We start from the raw sequence: 21,575 nt of genomic DNA on the forward strand, positions 1-21,575 counted from the left end.
GAAAATAATTGTAAAATACTTCTCAAGCTCCTCGAGCTTGTTTCTTTTGATTTTTGTTGAGGTTACACCTCATTGAAATTCGCCTGTTATTTTTCGTGCTTGAGAAAAATTGGTTTTTAATTTCTATGTATAATATACTATTAACATGTATTATTTGCAATATCTAATGTTATTACATCTAACGAGATGTAACGTTCAAAGAAATCGACACTGAATTATAATAACACTGTATTTATTTGTATCGTTCATAAAATCTCACTATCGGTAATAAATTTGTCAAACAGGTACGACTTAACAAGCTAGGATTACACTTAACGCTACAAAAAGAGGATCCGATCGTTATTATATTATTTGCGACGATTGGGGAAGGAGAAGGAGGAAGGAAGAAAGGTGTAATAATTCATTTAATTATGAACAAAATGATTAAAAACACCAATATAGTGGTCAACACTCCAATGGCTACCCATTGTCTTCGATCTAAAACAAACGGAAAGTAATATCACATGCGTCTCACTCATGAATGAGATCGGGATTAAAGTTATATGATATTGGGCTCTTTCGAAAACGCTCATATGCAAATGCAACAATGTCTTGTATAATTAACAATAATCGTTAATACTTCTAAATATATAATTTATTTATTCAACATTCTCATCTGTGTTTGTCATTCAACGGGAAACTCGGCAAAATTGCGAGAACGACACACGTTGAACTTAGATAAAAAATATATATAATACGGAATAATAAGTATATAATTATAATTGTAACATATGTATAATAAAAAGTAGCGAGGAACAGGAGTATTTATAATCGTTTACATTTGATAATACAAATCGGTTCTCAGTTTTTTATTCGTCAATATTCTCTTTTCTTTTGCCTTTTTCACAATTGTTCATAAAGATGAGAGAGAGAGAGAGAGAGAGAGAGAGAGAGAGAGAGAGAGAGAGAGAGAGAGAGAGAGNAGGGAGAGAGAGAGAGAGATAACAATAAACTACATCTTCGAATTCGGTTACATGTAACTAGTATGCAATCTACGATCCTCTCTCAATTCACACAGACATTCCCTTGACTTTCGCATGCACGAATTATCGTCTTTCTCAACGAGGAAAAATATAATTGTTATTCTCAATATTCCTTCCTTTTTTTATTAAACTATCATATATCTCTTTTAATTTGGAAAATCTCCTATACTCCTATTCTGGAGTATCTTAATATCGCGGTGTTTAAAATCTTATAGTAATTTCAATTACACTAATTCTAATTAAAAGAGGTAATATATTTCGGTTAATTATTTAACTTAAGTTAAAGTAAACTATTTAACATCAATAATTCATTTACCGTCAATCTTTTCAAAGATACAGAATTAACACGTGCGATTTCGAGGATAAATTCGAATATGAATTTAATCTCTCGACCTCTCTGTGTGTTCGCAGAAATTCAAAATTCCATTTCCAAATTTTGTATATCTGCGACTTACTTCTATCATATATGTGCATATACGCATATACGCGGCTGTAGCATGCCACAGAATAAAAATGTTTTCGCGGGAACTCAAGTTCTAATTCAATTCTAATGGCGCTTGCGGTTCTAAAGAACGCCTATTGAACCTTTCAGAAAACAATCGATTACTTCACTAATTCTGCTGCAAGTTAGAATTCGGTTTTCGGAGCAACCAATTTTGTTTCAGGCGAAAACACTACTAGCACTCTGACTCATTTCAATCACACACGCATGTGCGACTGAAGAGATATACGTTATAGATTGAAATTAAAATTAAAATTAAAATTAAAATTAAAATTAAAATTGAAATTTAAACTTTCGTTTGCCGGTGGGCACAATCACATATTGCGTGTGTGTTCAATCTACTCAACTCTTTCCGCCGGTTAGATTACGTTGATTAACTTTAATTACAGGAGCACTCCCTCTGAGATCTCCAACTGGTCCGCCCTGCTTTCGACACTAAATAACGCGATAAAATTCGCACTATCCTCTCAAACGAGGATATTTCGATACTTTTGTTAATTAATTACACATAACAAACTACATCATCTTACGAAGCAGCGGTAAGGACTAATATAATTAGGTCTTAGATGTAATATATATATGCAAATATATATATATATACTATGCGATCTCTACGAGCCGCAAAATATTATACATTCGCATCTAATTAAACATCTGAAATATTATTTAACATTCCTAATTTTGTGCTTTTGATGCCACAAATAATTTCGAAAAGAAAAAAAAAAACCCAAGCAAAACAAAACGCGTGCTCGAGATACACAAGGAGGCGGATCTCATGATCTCCTTCTATGATTTTCCGACTGAACAATTATAGAAACATATGATTAATTAGTCGCTAGAACACAGAAAACAGTTGGTTATCGTGGTGGATAAGGAGGAGAAAGAGGAGGGCTTATCAGTGACAAGGTCGGAAACGCTGGAGGACGCGGTGGTAGGGGCGGGAATATAATTGTTATAGTTACCATTACTCATGTGAAGCACCTTTGCCATTTTCTTCATTGTTGCATCCAGCTTGGAATCCGTTGCTTCCAACTCGTTCCCAAACTCATCTAGCATTCTGCAAAAAGTAAGTATCGTAAATACATCCAGAATATTCAAAACTCTGTCAGTTCTTCATTATGAAGCGTTACAATTATATCTTATATTTTGTGATGGTTGAAACAATCTACCATTATAACATCTTAAAAGTTAATTAATTTGAAGGAAATATGCAACATTTATCCTTAATAATTAATGAGGAAATATACCTGAAACAAGAGAGCGCGGAACTAAAGTGAAAAAATGTCATAGAAGATAACAAAGGAATTTATTTACACAGCCTGTTCATCCAGTTCACTGTTGATCTGCCTGGATACTGTTTTTAAGGTACCAACAGTCTCACCAATCATATCTAGCTGTTCATCCTGTTGTCTTATCATGGTATTCTGCTGATGCATCGTATCGTTGAGAAATTGTCTATTCGGACTGTCGATCTCATTTTCCAGCTTACTATACTTGGTAGTACCATGATTTGTGGGCATTCGTGCTGGACTATTATCCAACAGCGGCTGGAAAATAGAATATATAATATTTACTCATATATAATTATCTCATACATAATTCTGTCCAGCTTGTATCAAAAGTATTATAAAGAAAATGTTACGATATCTGTAATAATTGATCAGAATAATCAATAACCAGAATCAGATTATTAATGGTTAGTCAATAATAGTTAAAAATAATCAATAATGAGAATAATCAGTAATAATTGACAAATATTATAAACTACAGGCGTCAGTGTGAAATTTAGTTTTAGGATTCTTTATCGGTTAACATATTAACATTGAGAAATACGAATAAGCTTGCACACCATTGTTGTTGATCCGAGTATGCGAACCTATTTCTTACTTTTACAATACACAAACTATCAAAATAATATTATCCATTGATTGATAAGACTGACATGACGAACCATCCCCTTTTTTAAGGTTACGCGACAAACGCACCCGAGTACATCGTCAATAGTGAAATAATTTTCCGATATCAAAAGATTGACAATGCTACCAACAGATGTCGCTACCGCTTTCGTTCTACACACGTATACCTTTAAATTTAAATTAGAATCTTTAAGCCGCATCCCAACGAAATTGTATAGCCGATTGCATATAGTTCTATCATCGAAAGCTACTTTCTTATTATAGTTAATTTAATATTGCATATAATCTATTATTTTTTTAACTTTACGTTTTACTTTTAACATAGTTATTATTATATATAAATTATCCCAAATATGATTCTAAGTTATGTGTATGATGTATAAATAAAGTAAATATTAATAATGCTATTCTTAATTTTTAATAATTAAATTCCCACGCTATTTTGCGGTCACAGAGTACGGTCTAGATATATATAAATATATATATCAAAGTATATACACAGTATATATATAGCAAAATATATGCATTAAAAAAATAAATCGTCAATTTTAACATTTTTCACGTGTCCTAGAAAGTCCATTCTAAATTTTGTATTAAAATAATATATTCGTCGCATGTTACTTCTTAACACATTGAAAATGTTAATTATTTGACACAAACATATTTTATTTTACATTTATATCCCAAACTAACCTCTTTACTGCTTTCTCAATAATCACTGCAAATTTAGTAATTCTCAGTATTAAATTTCTGCAAAGGTATGTTTCATCACTACTCATGTACTACGCTGTTAAGCATTACTATTTAAATATTTATATTAATGATATGACAATATTTAATCACTGCAACCCTAAGCACTGAAATATTTCGAATCACTACGAGTTCTATAATTTAATCGACATTACGAATTACTAACAACAGTGTTTTAAATATTCAAAATAAGTAATTTATCGCTAGTCTAACAGTAATAAATTTCCATAATAGGATAGTTATGACGTTGGGATATAATTAGAATAATTAGTATTAAAAGTGCAATACAAACCTGTCTCGCCGTGCTGTCACGATCCCGGCCTCTGCTCAGATTCAACTTGTCCTTCATAATCTGCAAAATATTTACAAACGGATAGCATTAGTTTTACGCAATCGTGAATTTAACAGAGTGCCATGTTAGTTGTTAATTACTTTGACTTCCTCACGTGCTTGCTCGATGAAGCTCCGCTGAACCGTCAACTCTTTGTTGTCAATCTTAAATTTTGTCGGGTTTTTCTCGACAATACGTGCGTACACGTTAAGGATAAAAACATACAGAGAATTTGTTCGAATCATGCAAAAAAACGTCATTCGTCATACGATTCGCGAAGTTTGCATTTGGAGGAAATCTATATCTAAACATCCTAGTGAAGAGAAATCGATACATAAGACAACTTTGAGATATCTTTAAGAGTTCTTTAAGAAATATTCTTAAGATATTTTTCAAAGAACTCTTAACGACAACTTAAAATTGTCTTATGTGTCGATTTTGGACATTTTGCTCGCTGAAATCGATCAACCAAGTACGACTTTGTCGTCGTCCGTGTTCGGATAAATGAGCGATAACGCAATTATTTATTTGAAATTCGCGAGCTTCAATCGATGAGGTGCTGAGCGTTTCTTTTGGTCTGTTCTGTTAAGCTAAACTGGTTGTATTAGTTCAAGAAATTTATGCACACTGAAGAATGAGTATCTTATGTGTACGCTTCATATATTTCAATCTGTGTACAAATTTCTTGAACTAATGCACTAAATGCAGCTAGTTCAGCTAAAAAGAACAGACCAATTTAAGCACATGAAGCTATTATCGTTATTAACATTGGTGTGCAAAATTTTTTGCATCAGCTATACCTTTGTAAATACTTCGAATGTTCTATTCCAATTAGTGGAGTTATTTTTTTCACATATATAAACTATCATTTAAGCAAAAATATTTGTCGATTGTCTCGATTTCTTCAAAGTTTGTAGGTTAAGGCTTTAAAATAAATTTATCATTTCATCATTTTATCATTTCACCACTTCATATCAAGTTAGATCTAATGAAAAGTTGTGTGAAAGCTATGAATAAAGATGAAGGAGATGTTAAACATTTAAAAAAATATCCCCCAAAATTAGTAATGCTAAAATAAAAGGGGGAATATACATCGGCTCTCAAATACGAAAACTGCAAAAAGATACAAATTTTAATAATGTCTTAACTTGTACGGAAAGGAAAACGTGAGATTCATTGAAGAATGTGCTTGAAAATTTTGTGGAAAATAAAACAGTGAAAATTATATAGAAAGAGTGACAAATATATTAACTTTCTTTCGAAGAAATGAAATATAATATGTCACTAAAAGTTCATTTCTTACATTCACACTTAATCTTTTTCCCGGAAAATTTTAGGTGCTGTTAGTGATGAGCGAAAGATTCATAAAGACATTTTAAAGTTCAAGGAAAAATATAAAGGAAAAAATAATGCCAAACATGCTTACGGATTACTACTAATATGCTATAATATAGATCGAGATACGCCTCAGACATCGTACAAACGCAAATTAGAATGTAAAATTCTAAAACGCAAATCACATTAGATGGATACGTCTATGCGTATGTGCATTTACAAACACGTGCGCACGTACACATACATACACATACATGTGTCAACACAAATGTCATTTTGTGAGTATATCTTTTTATTTGAACGTAAAACGCAAGAATTCTTGACATGCGCTTTCCCGCTTCTTACGTCATCAGACAAGTTGCAGCGATTACCCAGGAGCTTTAACGTGGCATTAATAATATTTTGGAAAAATTTACTTTCTATGTTATGATGTCACGAAAACCTCCGAAATTGTCGTTTTTGGCCTTGCGTTTTCGTCAATTTCTCGGCCCGTTATCGGCTCGCTGATCGTCATTCGAATCTGTCAGGAGCGCTCACACGGCAACCGCGTGTGCGTCGATGTTGTGCCGCTCGCACGTTGCCTGGCAACGGCGCGCGGACCGTCGCGCAAATTTCGAATATAAGCGTGCGCCGCTCTGGACAACGAGCTTCACCGGCCACTCACAGCCACTCATGCGACGTCTGGAATTCTAGATGAATAGAGAAGCGGCAGATGCGATCGATAGGCGCGATATATCGAAAGCTGCCTATTTCTCCGCATATCACAGTAGGAGATGTCAAAGTAGGTTAGCCGCTTTTGGAAGCTGGCTTATGCATCATATAGAAGAAAGCAGGTTAGCACAAAATGCGCGTGAAGCATAGCTCAGGCACTCACGGTCATATATTAGAATTGGCAGAAAAGTTGAATGACAAGAACAAGCTGCAACGATAATTCATGTACAGGTGTAAGTATTATGGCGCTGAATTGTGTGACTTAACTAGCCAATCAGACGATTTCCTTCAACGTCGCTTCTCTGTTTATCTAGGATTCTAGCGGCACCGAGCTCCGGCTCCTCCTGGAGACGGTGTGTTCTCAACTCCCGGATCTGCGTCTACCGGGACGCTACGTTAGCCGTCTCAGCTATGAGTTCGCGGCAACGAACAACCGAATCCTACCGGAACACAAACAGGATGTATGTTCGCCGTCTCCGTCTGCCGTGTATTCACGACAACCTTCTGATCCCGTTTGGGCGAGTTTCGTGGTAGTGGCCTCGCCACTGCTATTTCCCGCGATTGAAGCGACCACCGACACTTGAAATTTCGCGCCTAAACCCGGCTGTACCTTGCTTACTGTTAACCGTACACCGGATATAAATACCGTGTTCACCGTATACCGAATACCGCAATGTAAATACCCTGCCCACTGTATACCGCATCCGCAATGTAGATTCCGCGCCCAACGTTACCCGAATATTGTATACTATCTTGTTAACCGTATACCGCATCTACCGTTAACTGTTTCGTTTTCGAACCGGCGTGCAACGAGGATCGCTTCGTTCGATCCCCCACGTCTTATCACTGCGTTTTTTAATTTTTTCTTTCTTTCTGTTCGTCTAAGCCAGTTAAAATTTATTTTGTTAACCGAACCGAGCCTTTAATAATTTCACCCAAAAATTTAACCCGGCAATCCGGCGAGCTGGCCCCAGATACCGCTTACGAAAGCGCGAATTAAATAATTAGCCCTTCGAGAAAACCGACCGTTTTAACCATTTTGATATCATTTTTTTCAAAATTGTGACGTGATAGCGAATTTTGGACGATTTTGGATTCGTGTTCAGCTGGCAAAAAATACATCGGAAATGACTATTCGTCTACACAGCACATGTTATCTGAGAGACGTCCTACAGACTTCATTTTGGGATATCGAAATAACCGTAGCATATCCCAAAATGGCCTCAAAAAAGTTTAAAAATTGTAGTTTTATGCTAGTTTTTATTTCATTATGGCGTCTAGAGCCGTCGACCAAAATTATATTTGCTTCACACAAAAATATCCATTGGATATCTAGCAGATGCAAAAGTGTCCGTTTGTATCCTACGGATCTTAAATAATGTCCAAAGGATATCCGAGAAAGCTCAAGAAGTATCGTAAGATATATTATCATAAGATATATGTATCCAGATAGCACATAAACATATGTCGGTCATTTTATAGTTACTGGAAGTCATTTGTAACGTAATATGTTTAATATTTGAATAGTAGTATTCACTAGCGAGAAATGACTCGTCGAACCAATGTCGACTCGATATAATTTCAATTATTTTGATGTCGGTTCGATATACATTTCTCGCCTGATCGAAGCAATGTCAAAATTACATTATTACTAATGGCACGACATCATGATTTACATTTATATTATTGATAGCAATTTATATTATTTATATTATGTAAAGCAAAGAGATATGGCAGAATATTTGGATATTGTGAGATCTCAAAAGGATATCATGAGATAAGAGGAATTACAATTCTTAAGATGTCGGAGTGTCAGAATTCATTCGAATTTTCTCGGCAAGTTATTCTCGTTTCTGACCGCATAGAATCATAAATCCTTTTACATGGTGATACATATGTTAATGTAGCTTGGGCCGGGTTGACTTTATACCGAAAACGAAAAAAGTTTAAAAATTGTAGTTTTATGCTAGTTTTTATTTCATTATGGCGTCTAGAGCCGTCGACCAAAATTATATTTGCTTCGCACAAAAATTCTGTAAGTTATATGAACAAAAGAAATCCAGGCCAGGAGTACCATCCCGTGACCGTCTACTTACAACTAGAAATGTGTCGTTGCGCATATATATGGCAAAAAAAAGCTGTGCAACGACACCAATTCGATAGTTGTTAGTAGATAGTAACGGAATAGTATTCCAGTGCCTGTATTCTGTAACCTTTAACGACGGTTTCGTTACCGTCACATCGTCGGTGCGCAGGTATAACATATGACAATTAAATAACCAGCAAGAAGTCCCGAATTTATACCACTGGATTTTTTCCCCCCTTTGGGAACACATGAAAGATCTAGTCTACCAGAATGAGATTCGTGATTCAGGACAACTACGGTAATGGGCAGTCAATGCCTACCGATGTCATCCGCGAAGGAAAGACTCCGATAGCCCACATAGATGATTGGCTAATTTAATATAAAATTGTCTAATTGGTGGTCCAGCGGAAAGACTCTAGGCATCGGCCGATGTGAATGGATGTGTGCTATCGCACCAACGAGATCCTCCCTCCAAACACTTTTCAAAAAACTTGAAACAATTTATTAATTTGTGCTAGAAAGTATGTCGAAGTCAACGGAGAAAGTTTTGAGCATTTTTTATAAAGATTTCAACAAAATAAAGGACACTAAACAACATTTATTTCAATTTATATTTTCTTATGAAATCAACTTCAATAACTCCCGTAATTCCAACAATTGTTCGGATTCAGACATGTTTCTTAGGCATTTTCGATTTGTTTTCTCATGTGCTAAAGCCGCTGTACCAGTTTCGACACTGAATTTAGAGAAACTCTGTATAAAGTAAAGAGATATGGCAGAATATTTAGATATTTCAATAGGATATCGTGAGATCCCGTTATTAGAATTGACCAATTGGAAAAAATAACTGATGCACAATACCGCAATAATCGAAAAAGACTGTCAACATGACCTTGATTTTTGATCGATTTTGATGAAGTCTTCTCGGGCTTACCTCGCCTTTAACACGTCATTCACTCCATTGTTGAGCTGTTTCGGTGTCGTACGCGTAAATCCATGTCTCGTCGCCATGCAAATTCTTTGCTCAACATGTTCAAATTCAACGTGTTAAAAATCACAGGGAGTACTTTCCTCAATCACAAAACAAATTTTGTAGACTGAGAAAGGTTATGATATAAAATTTTAGGCCGAGATTAAAAACAGTTCTACCAATCTAAAAAATGTTTCTTCAATATGTTCGAAGCGCGCAGTTTAAATCCCGGCCAATCTCGGTAATTTTTGATCACAGTAGTATGGCAGAAAAGCTGCACATAGTTGTCCGATAGTTGTCAGTAAACGGTTACGGAATAGCATTCCAAGGTAAAGTGTGCTATGTAGGATGTCATACATTTAATGGCATTGATAACGGTATAATGTAATGTTACCAATGTTACCACTATATTATCGAAATTCCTGCCGAAACTCCGGTAGCCACTCTGACATATTCTTAAAGGCACAAGACAAATATTGTGCGTTACAAAATACAAAGACTTAAGGAACGAGACATTGTCTTAAACCGATAAATTAGTCATTCCGCTAAGGCTCTGACTCACAATGACTGTCTTGTGTCTGCAATTTTAAATTAAAGAGCCGTTCTGTGTTTTATCGACATCATAAATTGCTGTATAACAAAAAAAAAGTGATAATTTAGACAAAGATTTGGAGCATGGAACATTGTCTAAAAATTATTAAGTCAGCTATTCTGCTTAATTAGCCGATTACACGGGTTTCACGACACCTCACGTAGAATGAGACACGGAGCAATGGCAAAGGATATAGATAGTATCCTCCAGATCGTCGAGATCCCATTCGATGGAGCGTAGCGCTTTCCGCAGCTCGGTAGTGGTCCAATCGAGCTCGTCCCGCGAGATCGGCGCGGCGGCCGCAGATATTCCACCACTCACTGGTGTGTTCGGCGACGCGACCGCGACATCCTGTAACTCGTTCCAGCGTCCGTACAAGCCACGGTTCTTGTTCAACGCCTTACACACCTCGCTGAAAACAAAATCCGCGCGTTCACGCGCAATCGTTTAAACGACCGCCGCCGCCGCGCGCCTTCGGGATCTATCCGTGCCAATCACAGCGAGTGCAGGCAGGATCGATCGGGTCCGAATTCAAATTTAAATTCTCATCTACGACACGCTTCGATCGCGTATGTGTATATGCGACTGGCGAAATACAGTTGGTATGATGTATGCTATATCTGTGGTCATGTATGGCACTGGACGGAGCATACGGCTTAATTTTTGTAATTTTTCACGTTGACAGGCCTAGAAAGATAGAAGTAAATGTTCGGACACGGAACTTTCCTTCTACTTTCTCTTCATCGGTTGAATTTTATCTGACGAGGCGAACAGCACCGTATTCTTACAAGTTCGAAATATCTTGAACGTATTGCGATCTATAAGTATGCAACGCTGTATATAAATATCGCATAAAACTGATATTATTATATACGTAATGATTACTAAATATGATTTTCTACTTTATTTATGCAATGTTTATTATGTAAAAAAAGTGTTCACATATTTAAGTGCGTTTTGACCCCGGGCTATATTTCGAAATCGTTAAACCAGTCGATAATTAGTAATTAGGTTAGCATTTAGTTAATTAATCACGATAAAAAATCTTTGCTTTTTTACCCTGATTGATTAATTAAATATTAACTTAATTTCGACTTCAATTTCGCAACGCAGCCCCGGTCCATATGAATTCCGATTGTCCATTTATCTTGGTTTATTTTTTGTTCCTCCACTAGCTGTACTAGCTTACGAGGGTGGTTTGATAAGTAACTTGGTTCTCATACTAATAGAGGATGACAGCGATATCTGTATATGTGATCATAAAGTGAGCATAAAGTGTCCTTTCTATGGATGAATATTCTATATTCACATTCAGTCATTCTGACAGTAATTTGTTGTTTGACGGCTGCTTAAACAGAAGTGTTTCGAGTGACAGTGAAAAATGGATAAAATTCGAATTCATGGTGTGATTAAATTCTTCTTTCTAGAAGAGAAAACAGCAAAGGTAATGAGAGGATTTCCCCTACATTGGGTGGCTCATGTCCTTCCTATGAAACCGTTTGACTTTGAGTAAATGAATTCAAGTGTGATAGAATAAACATCGAAGATGCACAATATTCTGGAACCTTGAAATTAGCTGTGACGCCAGAAATCATCGATAAAGTCCATGATATGGTTTTGGCCGACAGACGAGTGAAAGAGCGCGAATTAACAGAGGCCACAGGCATCTTCACTGAGCAGGTTCATTTCATTTTGTATAATGAATTGCACATGAAAAAACTTACAGCAAGATGGGTGCCATGTTTGCTCACACCAGAGTAAAAACGAATTTACATGCGAACATCAGCCGACTGTTTGCAAGTGTTTAAGAAGAATCAAGCGGATTTTTGCGGCATTTTGTAACCATAGACGAAATTCACCACTATATCCTGGAAACGAAATAGCAGTCGAAATAGCAGTGGACCGCACGGGGCGAACCGAAAACTTCGAGGGGATTATGTTGATAAATAAACTACGTTATAAAACTCAAATTGTTATCTTTAATATCAAACCAAATTACTTATCAAACCATCCTCGTATATTAGTTTTCCTTTCCTCTTTTTCCCACTAAATCTCAAAAAAGATATGAAAAGAGAATTAGTGCAAGCTAGTGCAGGAACAGTGCCAGTGAAGGAACAGAAAACAGATCTCTTGTTTCCTTCTATGGCTGATGGCAGAGAACGAGACGTAATATAGCACACTTTATCCGATGAACGTTCTAATTTGATGGATGTCCTTAAGGATATATAAACGTCTTCTAGATATCTTTAAGATAACCAGATGTCCTTTGGAGGTCTGTATTGTATGGGAAGCGATTAGGCCTGGCAGTTGATTGTATATCTCAAAACGAAAAAAAAATTACAAAAGTGAGCAAATTCATTAGACGTTAACCATAAATGAAATTATAAATATCCTAGTAAAAACTTCTAGAAAAAATCTCACAAGTAAAAAGGTCTCGGAAACAGAAACCATCTCCGTCTTTGTTAAAGGATTCGATTACGCAATAGCAGCCACCGTAATACCGAAGACGGAAATCATAAGCAACATAAAATTCTCCATTTACATGCTCCCACAAGAACAGGCAGACGCGTAAAAGACCACGCTTAAAAGAACTGATATACTAAGTTATACTAAGAAAAACTCCCAACACAAAACTTTTTCAGAGCCAACTCGCCCTAAGGCAATTGAACAAGGACACGGATTATCATTCTTCCAGTAGACAAGGGCAACATCCATATTAATGGGCATAAAAAACTATAACTCAAAAATACAGGTCCATCTAGCGGCGGACATCTATGAAAAACTGAATAAAGATTTCACTTCAGCCTTGAAAATGCAAACTATTAAGCTTATAAAAAACAGCAAACTCCCAGACCTGGTAAAAACGGGCGGGTTCCGATTGCTCACAGAGATAATTGGCTAATTTAACATAAAATTTTCTATGATAATTGGTGGTCCAGCGGAGACTTCAGGCATCAGCTGATGTAAGTGGATCGGCTGATGTGTGCTATCGCACTGTGCGCTAATGGAATCCTCTCGTGAAAACCAGCCTAGTATCAAAAAACCCCGAATATTCTAGATTACATAGTTTTCCCAAAATATACAAGACCGGAATATCGCTAAGACCAATAGTTAGCGCCAGAAACTTTCTGACATATAAACTGGCATACAAGCTAGTCAAAAGACCAGAGCCACTCACGGAATAAATCAGGTCCATTATCAAGAACTCCGCAGACTTCATATAAAGAATCCAAAACATCCTACTCCTGATAACATATTGGTGAGCTTTGATAGAGACCCTATATTAGGACCTGTGTAAATAAGGACAACACATCACCATCAATAAAATCAAATCTTTAATTCACATCTCACCGGTCCTAATTCCTCTAATAGAACATTGTCTAATTAACACGTATTTCTCGTATAAGAACTAATTTTACAAATGGTAGGGACAGCCATGGGATTATCTCCGATCATAGCGAGCATTTTTATGGAACATTTCGAAGCATGCGTTCTCTAGAACGCAAAAATTTAGTTCAAATATATGAACAACACTTTTGCGCATGACAGCATAGACAGGAAGAGCTGCAAAAGTTTCTGTAGTTCCTCAACATACGATATGCCAACATCAGTTTTACCATGGAAACAGAACAGGACGGCAAACTCACATTCCTAGGCATCCTAGTCACAAGAAAACCGGATGGATCCCTAGACTACAAAGTATACAAGAAACTTACGCACACCAATAGATATCTTCAGGGAGAGAGTCCCATTAGTACATGATGCGATAGCACATCCACTCACATCGGCCGGTGCCTAGAGTCTTTCCGCTGGAGCACTAATTAGAACATTTTATATTAAATTAGCCAATCACCTATGTGGGCTATCGGAGCCCTCCAAGCTACTTCACACACCATCCTTCCCAAAATCAATCAATTCTAGATTCTTTAATTTATAGAGCCTTCACTATCTGAAACTAAAATAGCGTGCAAAAGGAGCTTACAGAGTTAAAAGAGACACTACAAGGAAACGGATATACACCAGGACAAATAGTTAAAATAATCAGGAAATACCAAATCAGTAAAACGGCTGAAAAGCAACAGACCAACAAGCTCAGATAAACAACACGAAAGTGTCAACTACCTTCCTACCATATATATAATCATAATTTATTTTTCTTCTATAATTCGACTGTGATTGGTTAATTTCTTAAGTTTTACACCTTAAATTCTCATTGTAGACCCCGCTTAAAGCAAAAAAGAAATTATAAACGCAAGTCGTGAAAAATTATTGAATGTGGTTGCGGTTACGTTTATGGTTTGCTCTATCTTTCTTTACGTCCACGGCTACGACAGATGTAAGTGCTTACGTCTCGTTTTCTTCCATTAGCTTTAAGCATTATTACAGCTTTTGATAGCTCAGAATTGGTATTATAAATTAATAGCGCAGAAAATGCTTTTTATCAGAAATGGTGTTACATTTTATCGCTTATAATTGGAGCGAAAGGCTAAAGCTTATTACATCTATTAAAAACTAAATAAAGTATAAAGTTGAAGATTGCAGAAGTAACTCTAGTTAAACAATAGAATTATAATGGCTCAAATTATAAGTTCAACCTTATTTGTATATGTGTGAAAGGCTAAACGAAGTGCAACTTTCGGTCTAGGGAATTGTACGGCATATGTAACGCTTACTGTATACACACACACACACACACATACCCGACTGAGGTTCAAAGATTCAAATTTTAAATTCGATTCACATCGAAGATTTCGTTTGCGGTGTACTTCGGTGATGCAATGCGGAATCTGTTCTGTCGGTTTGCATTCATATATATTCTTTCCCATCAACATATATAGTATTGGACGGAACATGCGGCAAGATTTCTTTGATTTTTCATATTGAGAGACCTAGAAAGAGAGAGTTACATGTGTAGACACGAATCTCTCTTTCTACTCTCTGTTCATTGGTTGAATCTTGTCTAAGGAAAAGGGGAACAATTAGTCTGTTCTTTTTAGCTGCACTGCTGAACTAGTGCAATTAGTTGGAGCGAGACAAGTATATGTTTTCTCACTTCAATTTATTGCACCAGTTCAGCAGTTCAGCTAAAAAGAACAGGCTAAATATCATATTCTTAAAAGTTGGGAACATTCTTGACGTTACTATATACGAGCGATATGATATACGTTATATACGTTATATACTCTATAAACATTTTTATGTTTCAACTTTTCCTTTTTCCTTATATCTTATATTCTTACCGTTATAACAAAAATTAATTAAAATAATAGAATTACAAATGCCTTATTGCCCCGTTGCTCTATAAGCCGCTCTTACCCATACATTGTCTTGTCTCTTTCTACGTCTGTCAATACGATTTCGGCCCAATGCTTCGTCCAGTGCTATATGTCGATGCTTTCTCCGATTTCCTCGGCGATCTTCATTTATTTATTTATCTCCAGTTATCTCGTATACTTTTTCCGGTACATAAATACAAGGTTTTTCCTGTACTGACTGCACTAGCTTACACTAGTTTTTCTTTCTTCTCTTTCCCACTAAATCTCAAGAAAAAGATAAAAAGAGAATCAGTGTAGCCAATATAAGAACAAGGCTATGGATTCGAGAACGTCGCCCGGATGCTCTCCCTCTCTCTTTATCTTACTGTACTATTTCTCTTACTCCAATGCAGCGGGTGCATCCGAGTAACGTTTCCGAACGCACTCCTGAAAACAAACCCATAATGTAGCGCGGGTAAAAGCGATAAATCTCTTTTTTTTAGTGGGGTCACTTTAAAGTGGGGTCTATAATGAGAATTTAAGGCGTAAACTTAAGAAATTAACTAATCACAGTCGAATTATAGAAGAAAAATCAATTATGATTGTTTAATTTCTTAAACCCTACGCCTAAAATTCTTATTATAGACCCCGCTTAATGTAAAGATGAAAATCCAGCGGAAAAGCATGTTTCCTCGAGATAATTCGCTTCCTTCATCATTCTCGCGCAATTGTTTCTAACATTCGCAAAAAGAGAAATTGACAGGCAATCAGCTTGCTACGAGTTTAAGAGATTATTCGTAGATTCGCGTTCGATGCGTATGAAAATTCGCAGCGTTCATTCGGATAATTTCCGAATTCGGGAAATCGTCAATCGCGAGTCCGAATCTCGTTGTTTTGCCGAACCGCTCAGGGAGTATCAGACATATCAGATGTGTAACATCGTTCACATGTTCACGCAGATTTAGTCTGTATAAAGTTCATCGTGCTGATGTCACTTTTTTCACGTGTAGGAACGAACATGATCTTGAAACAATATGTCGGGACGAGATAATCAGCACGTAGAGTTTTTTTTATGAACACGCAATAACACGTGAATTTAATTTAACGTATCGATTGCAACATCGCGTTTAATCTCCGCGATATCGCACATCCGAGATAGCCCTTATCGCCTACCCATTCTCTCTATCGTGTTTGCATTTTGCTCATGCGCTTGCGCACGTACATCGCATCGTCACCCCCGAAAAATCCCCCCGACAATTGACCTGTTCTTTTAAAGCCTGATTTACAATGTGTTCTTTATTTCTTGTTTTTTGCTTTCTATCTTTTTCCATAAGTAAATAGAAATTCTTCTTACAGAAGAAAGACATAACAAAAAAGGAGAGAGCACATTGTAGACCAAGCTTTAGCTCCACCGTTGAACTGGTGCGATAAGTTAGAGTGAGACAAGTATATTTTGTCTTATTCTAACTTATTGCAGCAATTCAGCTAAAAAGATCTAATATGCGTGAGATATCCACATACACACATTTATATTCCCAACCTCCAATGCACAGAATCGTCGTGTCTCTCTTTCTCTCTCTCTCTCTCGCACACAGGGCCCGAGCAAGATATATCGATCGCGCGTGTGGAATCGCTCGTCCGACTGTACTTACTCCTTGACGACGAAGAACGGATTCTCCAGCGTCATTCCTCGCGCGATGGTCTCCTCCGAATTCAAAACCTGGGCCCCGGCCTGTCTCGCGGCGGCCGCGCGGCACCCACCGTCGAAGCGCGATCGCGTACTCGCTCACTCATCGATGAGGAATATTCCGAGCGCGTTTCCCGGAGAGCCCGTTTTCGTGGACGACGCGTACCTGTGTGTTACACGCCGTACACAGGTTACCAGCAGCAGCAGCAGCCGCCGTGGAAGGGCGAGATCGAGAGCGCGTGTTGTCGATACACAGATATAATTTGCTGACGGAGGGTACGACGCCTCGTCGCGGCTCTCTTTCTCAGTCTTTCGATTTCTCGTCTCTTTCACCGAACGTCGTGACGTCCGTCCGTTCGCGTCTGCTCCGGCTGGCACCGCGAACGACTATTTATTCGATTTTCACGGTCGTCGTGCGCGCTCCAGCGCTGCGGTACGACGTGACGCCGCGCGACGACGCTCGCGTCGGCGGTTGTGTGATATTGATTCACTGTCGCCATAATCCGTCGCCGTGGACGCGGGAGTGACATGTAGACCGGAGTCTGAGAAGTCAATCGAGCGCTCTCTCTCCCTCTCTCTATTCCTTCGTTGTTAGTACCAAGTAGGGCCCTCCAGGAGACGTCACTGTATCTCGAACATCGAGATGCGATACTCAGATTGAAGGAGCCAGATATCGATACATCGTGAGAGAACACATCGACGGGGATAAATGAAAGCGTGACGTGAGTCGCAGTCGCGCGTCGTCCTGCCGTTTGTCGTACCGTCGTCGAAGGTAGGAGGAGGAATAATGTCACCGTGCGAGAAGATTCAGGAAGATCGCACGCGTCTGTAACAACGTCAAAATCATCGCGGCTCCGACAGCTGCAACATCCTTAACGGGCGCCGACGCCGCAGAAATGGAAGCGGACTATCAGCCGACGTTGAGCCCGTCGCGGACGTTGATAGGTGAGAGAGAAAGAGAGAGAGAGAGAGAGAGGGAGGGAGGGAGAGAGAGAGCACACACGACTGACGTACTGTATGTCGCGCGATTGTTGACAATACACGTCTGCATACATCGTCTAGCTCGGTGCTCTATCGCGTATCAGATTCCGCGGTTAACAGCCGTTGTGTCGCGCCTATTGGGTCAAGTTAATCGCACAATACTCGACGATATCAACTAATTATTCGCTTCGTGTAACTTTGCAGAAGTATACACGAAATGTATATATATATACCAGTGTTTTGTTTTTTTTGTATTTATTATTATCGATTACACTCTCTCAGATTTTGAATTTTCTTTATTCAGCAGGCGTAACCAACGACTGTGAGGATCCGTACCCTAGTTTGTCGGATTATCACGATTATGAGCCAAATCTGGAGTTTGATGATACAGAGTTGCAAACCACCTCCAACAATGGTAGTGTATCCAATGGTACTTGTTTAATTTGTTTTATTATATGTTGTATATCTCATGGCTGTCTTATCGCAGCTGTACAACTTCTGGAGGAGAAATTAGATTTGGCAAGTAGCGGCGCGGGCACTGGAATAGATTATTTGGAAAGTCCAGTGAGCGACGGCACGATCGAAGAGAACTTTGAGGAAGCTTTGGTAGACGCTCCGGTTATTGAATCTGGTGTGTGACCTTTTACCTTCTGTTAGTAGCCACTAAATGTCATGGCATTCGGGGCATAGCAGGTGAATTATATAGAACGTTGTATAGTTTGTTAAATTGCATGGTGTAAGGGTGAAAGAAGAAAGGGAATGTGACGATTGTTGATCGCTTCTTAAATAGGTTTGCAATAACTTGACATACGATTCAATCCCCTATAGCAGGATAACAATAATCATAATCGTTCATCTCGGTCATTGGATTTTCATTTTTGCTCATGGCTACATATATATAATTGCTTCAAGGGATCGAATCATTGTTGCTGATTGTATTTTTAGTTGGAATGCGTTTGTTAAGTATGACTAAGAGTCCTCTCTTCTGCTGAGAGTCTGTTACGACAAATGTTTCTGTTGATAAGCAGCAGAAGACCTCGCCGCTTTAGATGGCGAACTCGCCGATGAGGAGGATTATCTCGACATATCTAGACACGGGATCGTGGAGGTGGTTGGCGATGACAGTGCCGGTCGCAAGATAATAGTGGTGTCAGCCTGTAAATTGCCTCCTATTGGGAAGGAGACCTTCAATCATGCTAAGCTCCTAAGGTTAGTTACATGTTACAAGATGATATACAATAGTGATGATGATTTGTCATTGTGTGTGTGTTGATTATTAACAAATCAGTTACATCGTCATTTTATAATATGACTGGCAGAGTCTATAAAAGTTTACAAGTCTTTACCGACTTTGCATTAACTGATATTGACATTTATCCTTTTTTAATATATTTTCTAATGTATTCCGCAGGTATCTCACGCATACCTTAGACACGTTCGTGGAGCAAGATTATAGTCTCATTTACTTTCATTATGGTCTTACGTCGAAAAATAAACCGCCTCTGTCTTGGTTATGGCAGGCGTATAAAGCGTTTGATAGGAAATATAAAAAGAATCTTAAAGCCCTTTATCTTGTACATCCGACTAATTTCATTAGAATCGTGTGGCAGATATTCAAGCCGGCTATTAGGTACGCAATGTTCTCTCATCCGGACGTTTTCCTTGCCTTCTCGAGTTCTAATATTTTTGTTAATACTGTATAAATATATTGAATTTTTGCAGTGTAAAATTTGGGAGAAAGATGATGTACGTTAATTATCTAGAGGAATTGGCGCAATATATTAATTTAGATCAACTTATCATACCTCCCCAAGTGATAGAGTATGTAGTTTTCATTGCATAAGTGCTATTTTGTGCAGTTGGGATAACACAATTTCACTTATCTAGCAATATACTTTCAGACACAATGAACAGTTACTGATAAAAAATAAGAAGAATTTACTGACAAGTCCACCGCAAAGCACAGTGACCACGCCAGTTGGCACGACTCAATTCGGTGCTGGTTTGCAGTTTATAAAGGAAAATAACAACGGTGATCCGATACCGCCAATATTGAGGCAATGCGTAGAATTTCTCGACACTCCTGACGGTATGTCTCTCGTCGATCTTCACTTATCTTGCGATAATTCCCTTCATTTCTCGTTAACTCGAAAACAATGATCCGTGTATTGAATTATTTTCAGCTCTCGAAACTGAAGGCATATTCCGACGATCAGCCAACTTAATGGTCGTCAAGGAACTTCAAAATCGTTGTAATCAAGGTCTACCCATCGACTTTCAAGGAGATCCACATATTGCTGCGGTCCTTCTTAAAACTTTCCTCCGTGAATTAGACGAACCCCTTATGACTTACGAATTGTACGATGAAATTACACAGTTTCAAAGTGAGCATTTTACGTTTTTTTACTTCTTTCGTTTGAATCGAGTCAAAAAGAGAAATACGGGAGTATTCATTTTTTTTCTTTTTTTATGACAAAGGAAAATCTGAATCGTATAAATCGTTTTAGCATTATCGAAGGATGAGCGTCCACGTAAAGTTAAGATACTAGTGCTGGAAAAGCTGCCCGAAGATAACTATCAAGTCCTTAAATATATCGTACAATTTTTATCAAGGGTATGTAGTTGTATCTTGTTGCTTGTCTGGAATAACTATTATGAAGAACACAGGAAAAAGCGAGTTTCTCGATTGTCTTTTCTATTGGCAGGTAATGGACCGATGTGACTTGAACAAGATGACTTCTAGCAATCTTGCAGTCGTGTTCGGACCAAATCTAGTTAGGGCACCGCCAGCTCGAGGGATGTCTCTCTCCGCGATAGGGCCCATCAACCAATTCATAGACTTTTTATTCACTTATCAAGATAAGATATTCATTATTTAAAAATGCATCGCGTAAAGACAGCCCAGGGCCTAATCATTCAATTACCGACCATGGTTATTATCATACATCTAATATTCGCACTTTCATTTACCGGAATATTTTTATATCTGACGATAGAGAGAAGAGCAAAGAAGGAGATGCCCAATATTTGTTCACACGATTTTGCACAAGATTTTTTAATACGATTAGGTACAATAATTTTTGCAGATAGAAAGGAGCAGGAAAGAATGTGTATATTTACAAAAATTATGACCAAATACCAAAGATACATGAAACATCACGCGGTGAATATGTATATATATATATAGTAGGATGTTTAAATTGAGATACCTTAATATAACAAAAATGCAAAATAGAAATGTTTTAAACAAAAGTTGTAGGTTTGAGAGGAAACATATTTTGGCCTTAACTTCGTAGTACTGTCAATAATTCAGTCATTTTAAGGTCAACTTCGTTTTTCTTGATAGAACTATATAATTTTTTTTAATACAAATCGATTTCTCGGTTCATTCTGCGTATAAAAATACTAGGATTAGATCATCGAAAAGTGAATACTTT

General features: G+C 37.6%; 2 protein-coding genes across 4 annotated transcripts; one reads left to right on the top strand and one right to left on the bottom strand.

Moving 5' to 3' along the window:
• Nucleotides 1-215: 215 nt before the first annotated feature.
• On the bottom strand, nt 216-17,634 carry LOC106746020 (syntaxin-6). 2 transcript variants are annotated; one of them, XM_014622131.1, is made up of 7 exons: nt 17,123-17,631; nt 10,410-10,627; nt 4,623-4,717; nt 4,483-4,542; nt 2,839-3,071; nt 2,487-2,581; nt 216-477 (listed from the first exon to the last, which is right to left on the bottom strand). In XM_014622131.1, the coding sequence occupies exons 1-7, from the start codon at nt 17,155-17,157 to the stop codon at nt 401-403; spliced, it is 813 nt and encodes a 270-aa protein (XP_014477617.1). In that variant the 5' UTR covers nt 17,158-17,631; the 3' UTR covers nt 216-400. The 2 variants fall into 2 exon arrangements, with proteins under 2 accessions (XP_014477617.1, XP_014477608.1); XM_014622122.1 differs by lacking the exon at nt 216-477 and having other exon boundaries at nt 484-2,581; nt 17,123-17,634.
• A 78-nt stretch (nt 17,635-17,712) lies between these two features.
• On the top strand, nt 17,713-21,554 carry LOC106746006 (rho GTPase-activating protein 1). Of its 2 annotated transcripts, none has more exons than XM_014622102.1 (10): nt 17,713-18,102; nt 18,443-18,553; nt 18,626-18,769; nt 19,167-19,347; nt 19,550-19,768; nt 19,861-19,959; nt 20,040-20,227; nt 20,322-20,522; nt 20,646-20,752; nt 20,844-21,554. In XM_014622102.1, exons 1-10 carry the CDS (start codon nt 18,054-18,056, stop codon nt 21,015-21,017), a joined length of 1,473 nt encoding a protein of 490 aa, XP_014477588.1. In that variant the 5' UTR covers nt 17,713-18,053; the 3' UTR covers nt 21,018-21,554. The 2 variants fall into 2 exon arrangements, with proteins under 2 accessions (XP_014477588.1, XP_014477596.1); XM_014622110.1 differs by having other exon boundaries at nt 18,446-18,553.
• Nucleotides 21,555-21,575: the final 21 nt, after the last annotated feature.

The sequence above is a fragment of the Dinoponera quadriceps genome, unplaced genomic scaffold (assembly GCF_001313825.1).
Source record: "Dinoponera quadriceps isolate SergipeBrazil2010 unplaced genomic scaffold, ASM131382v1 scaffold120, whole genome shotgun sequence".
NCBI classification, from domain to species: domain Eukaryota; kingdom Metazoa; phylum Arthropoda; class Insecta; order Hymenoptera; family Formicidae; genus Dinoponera; species Dinoponera quadriceps.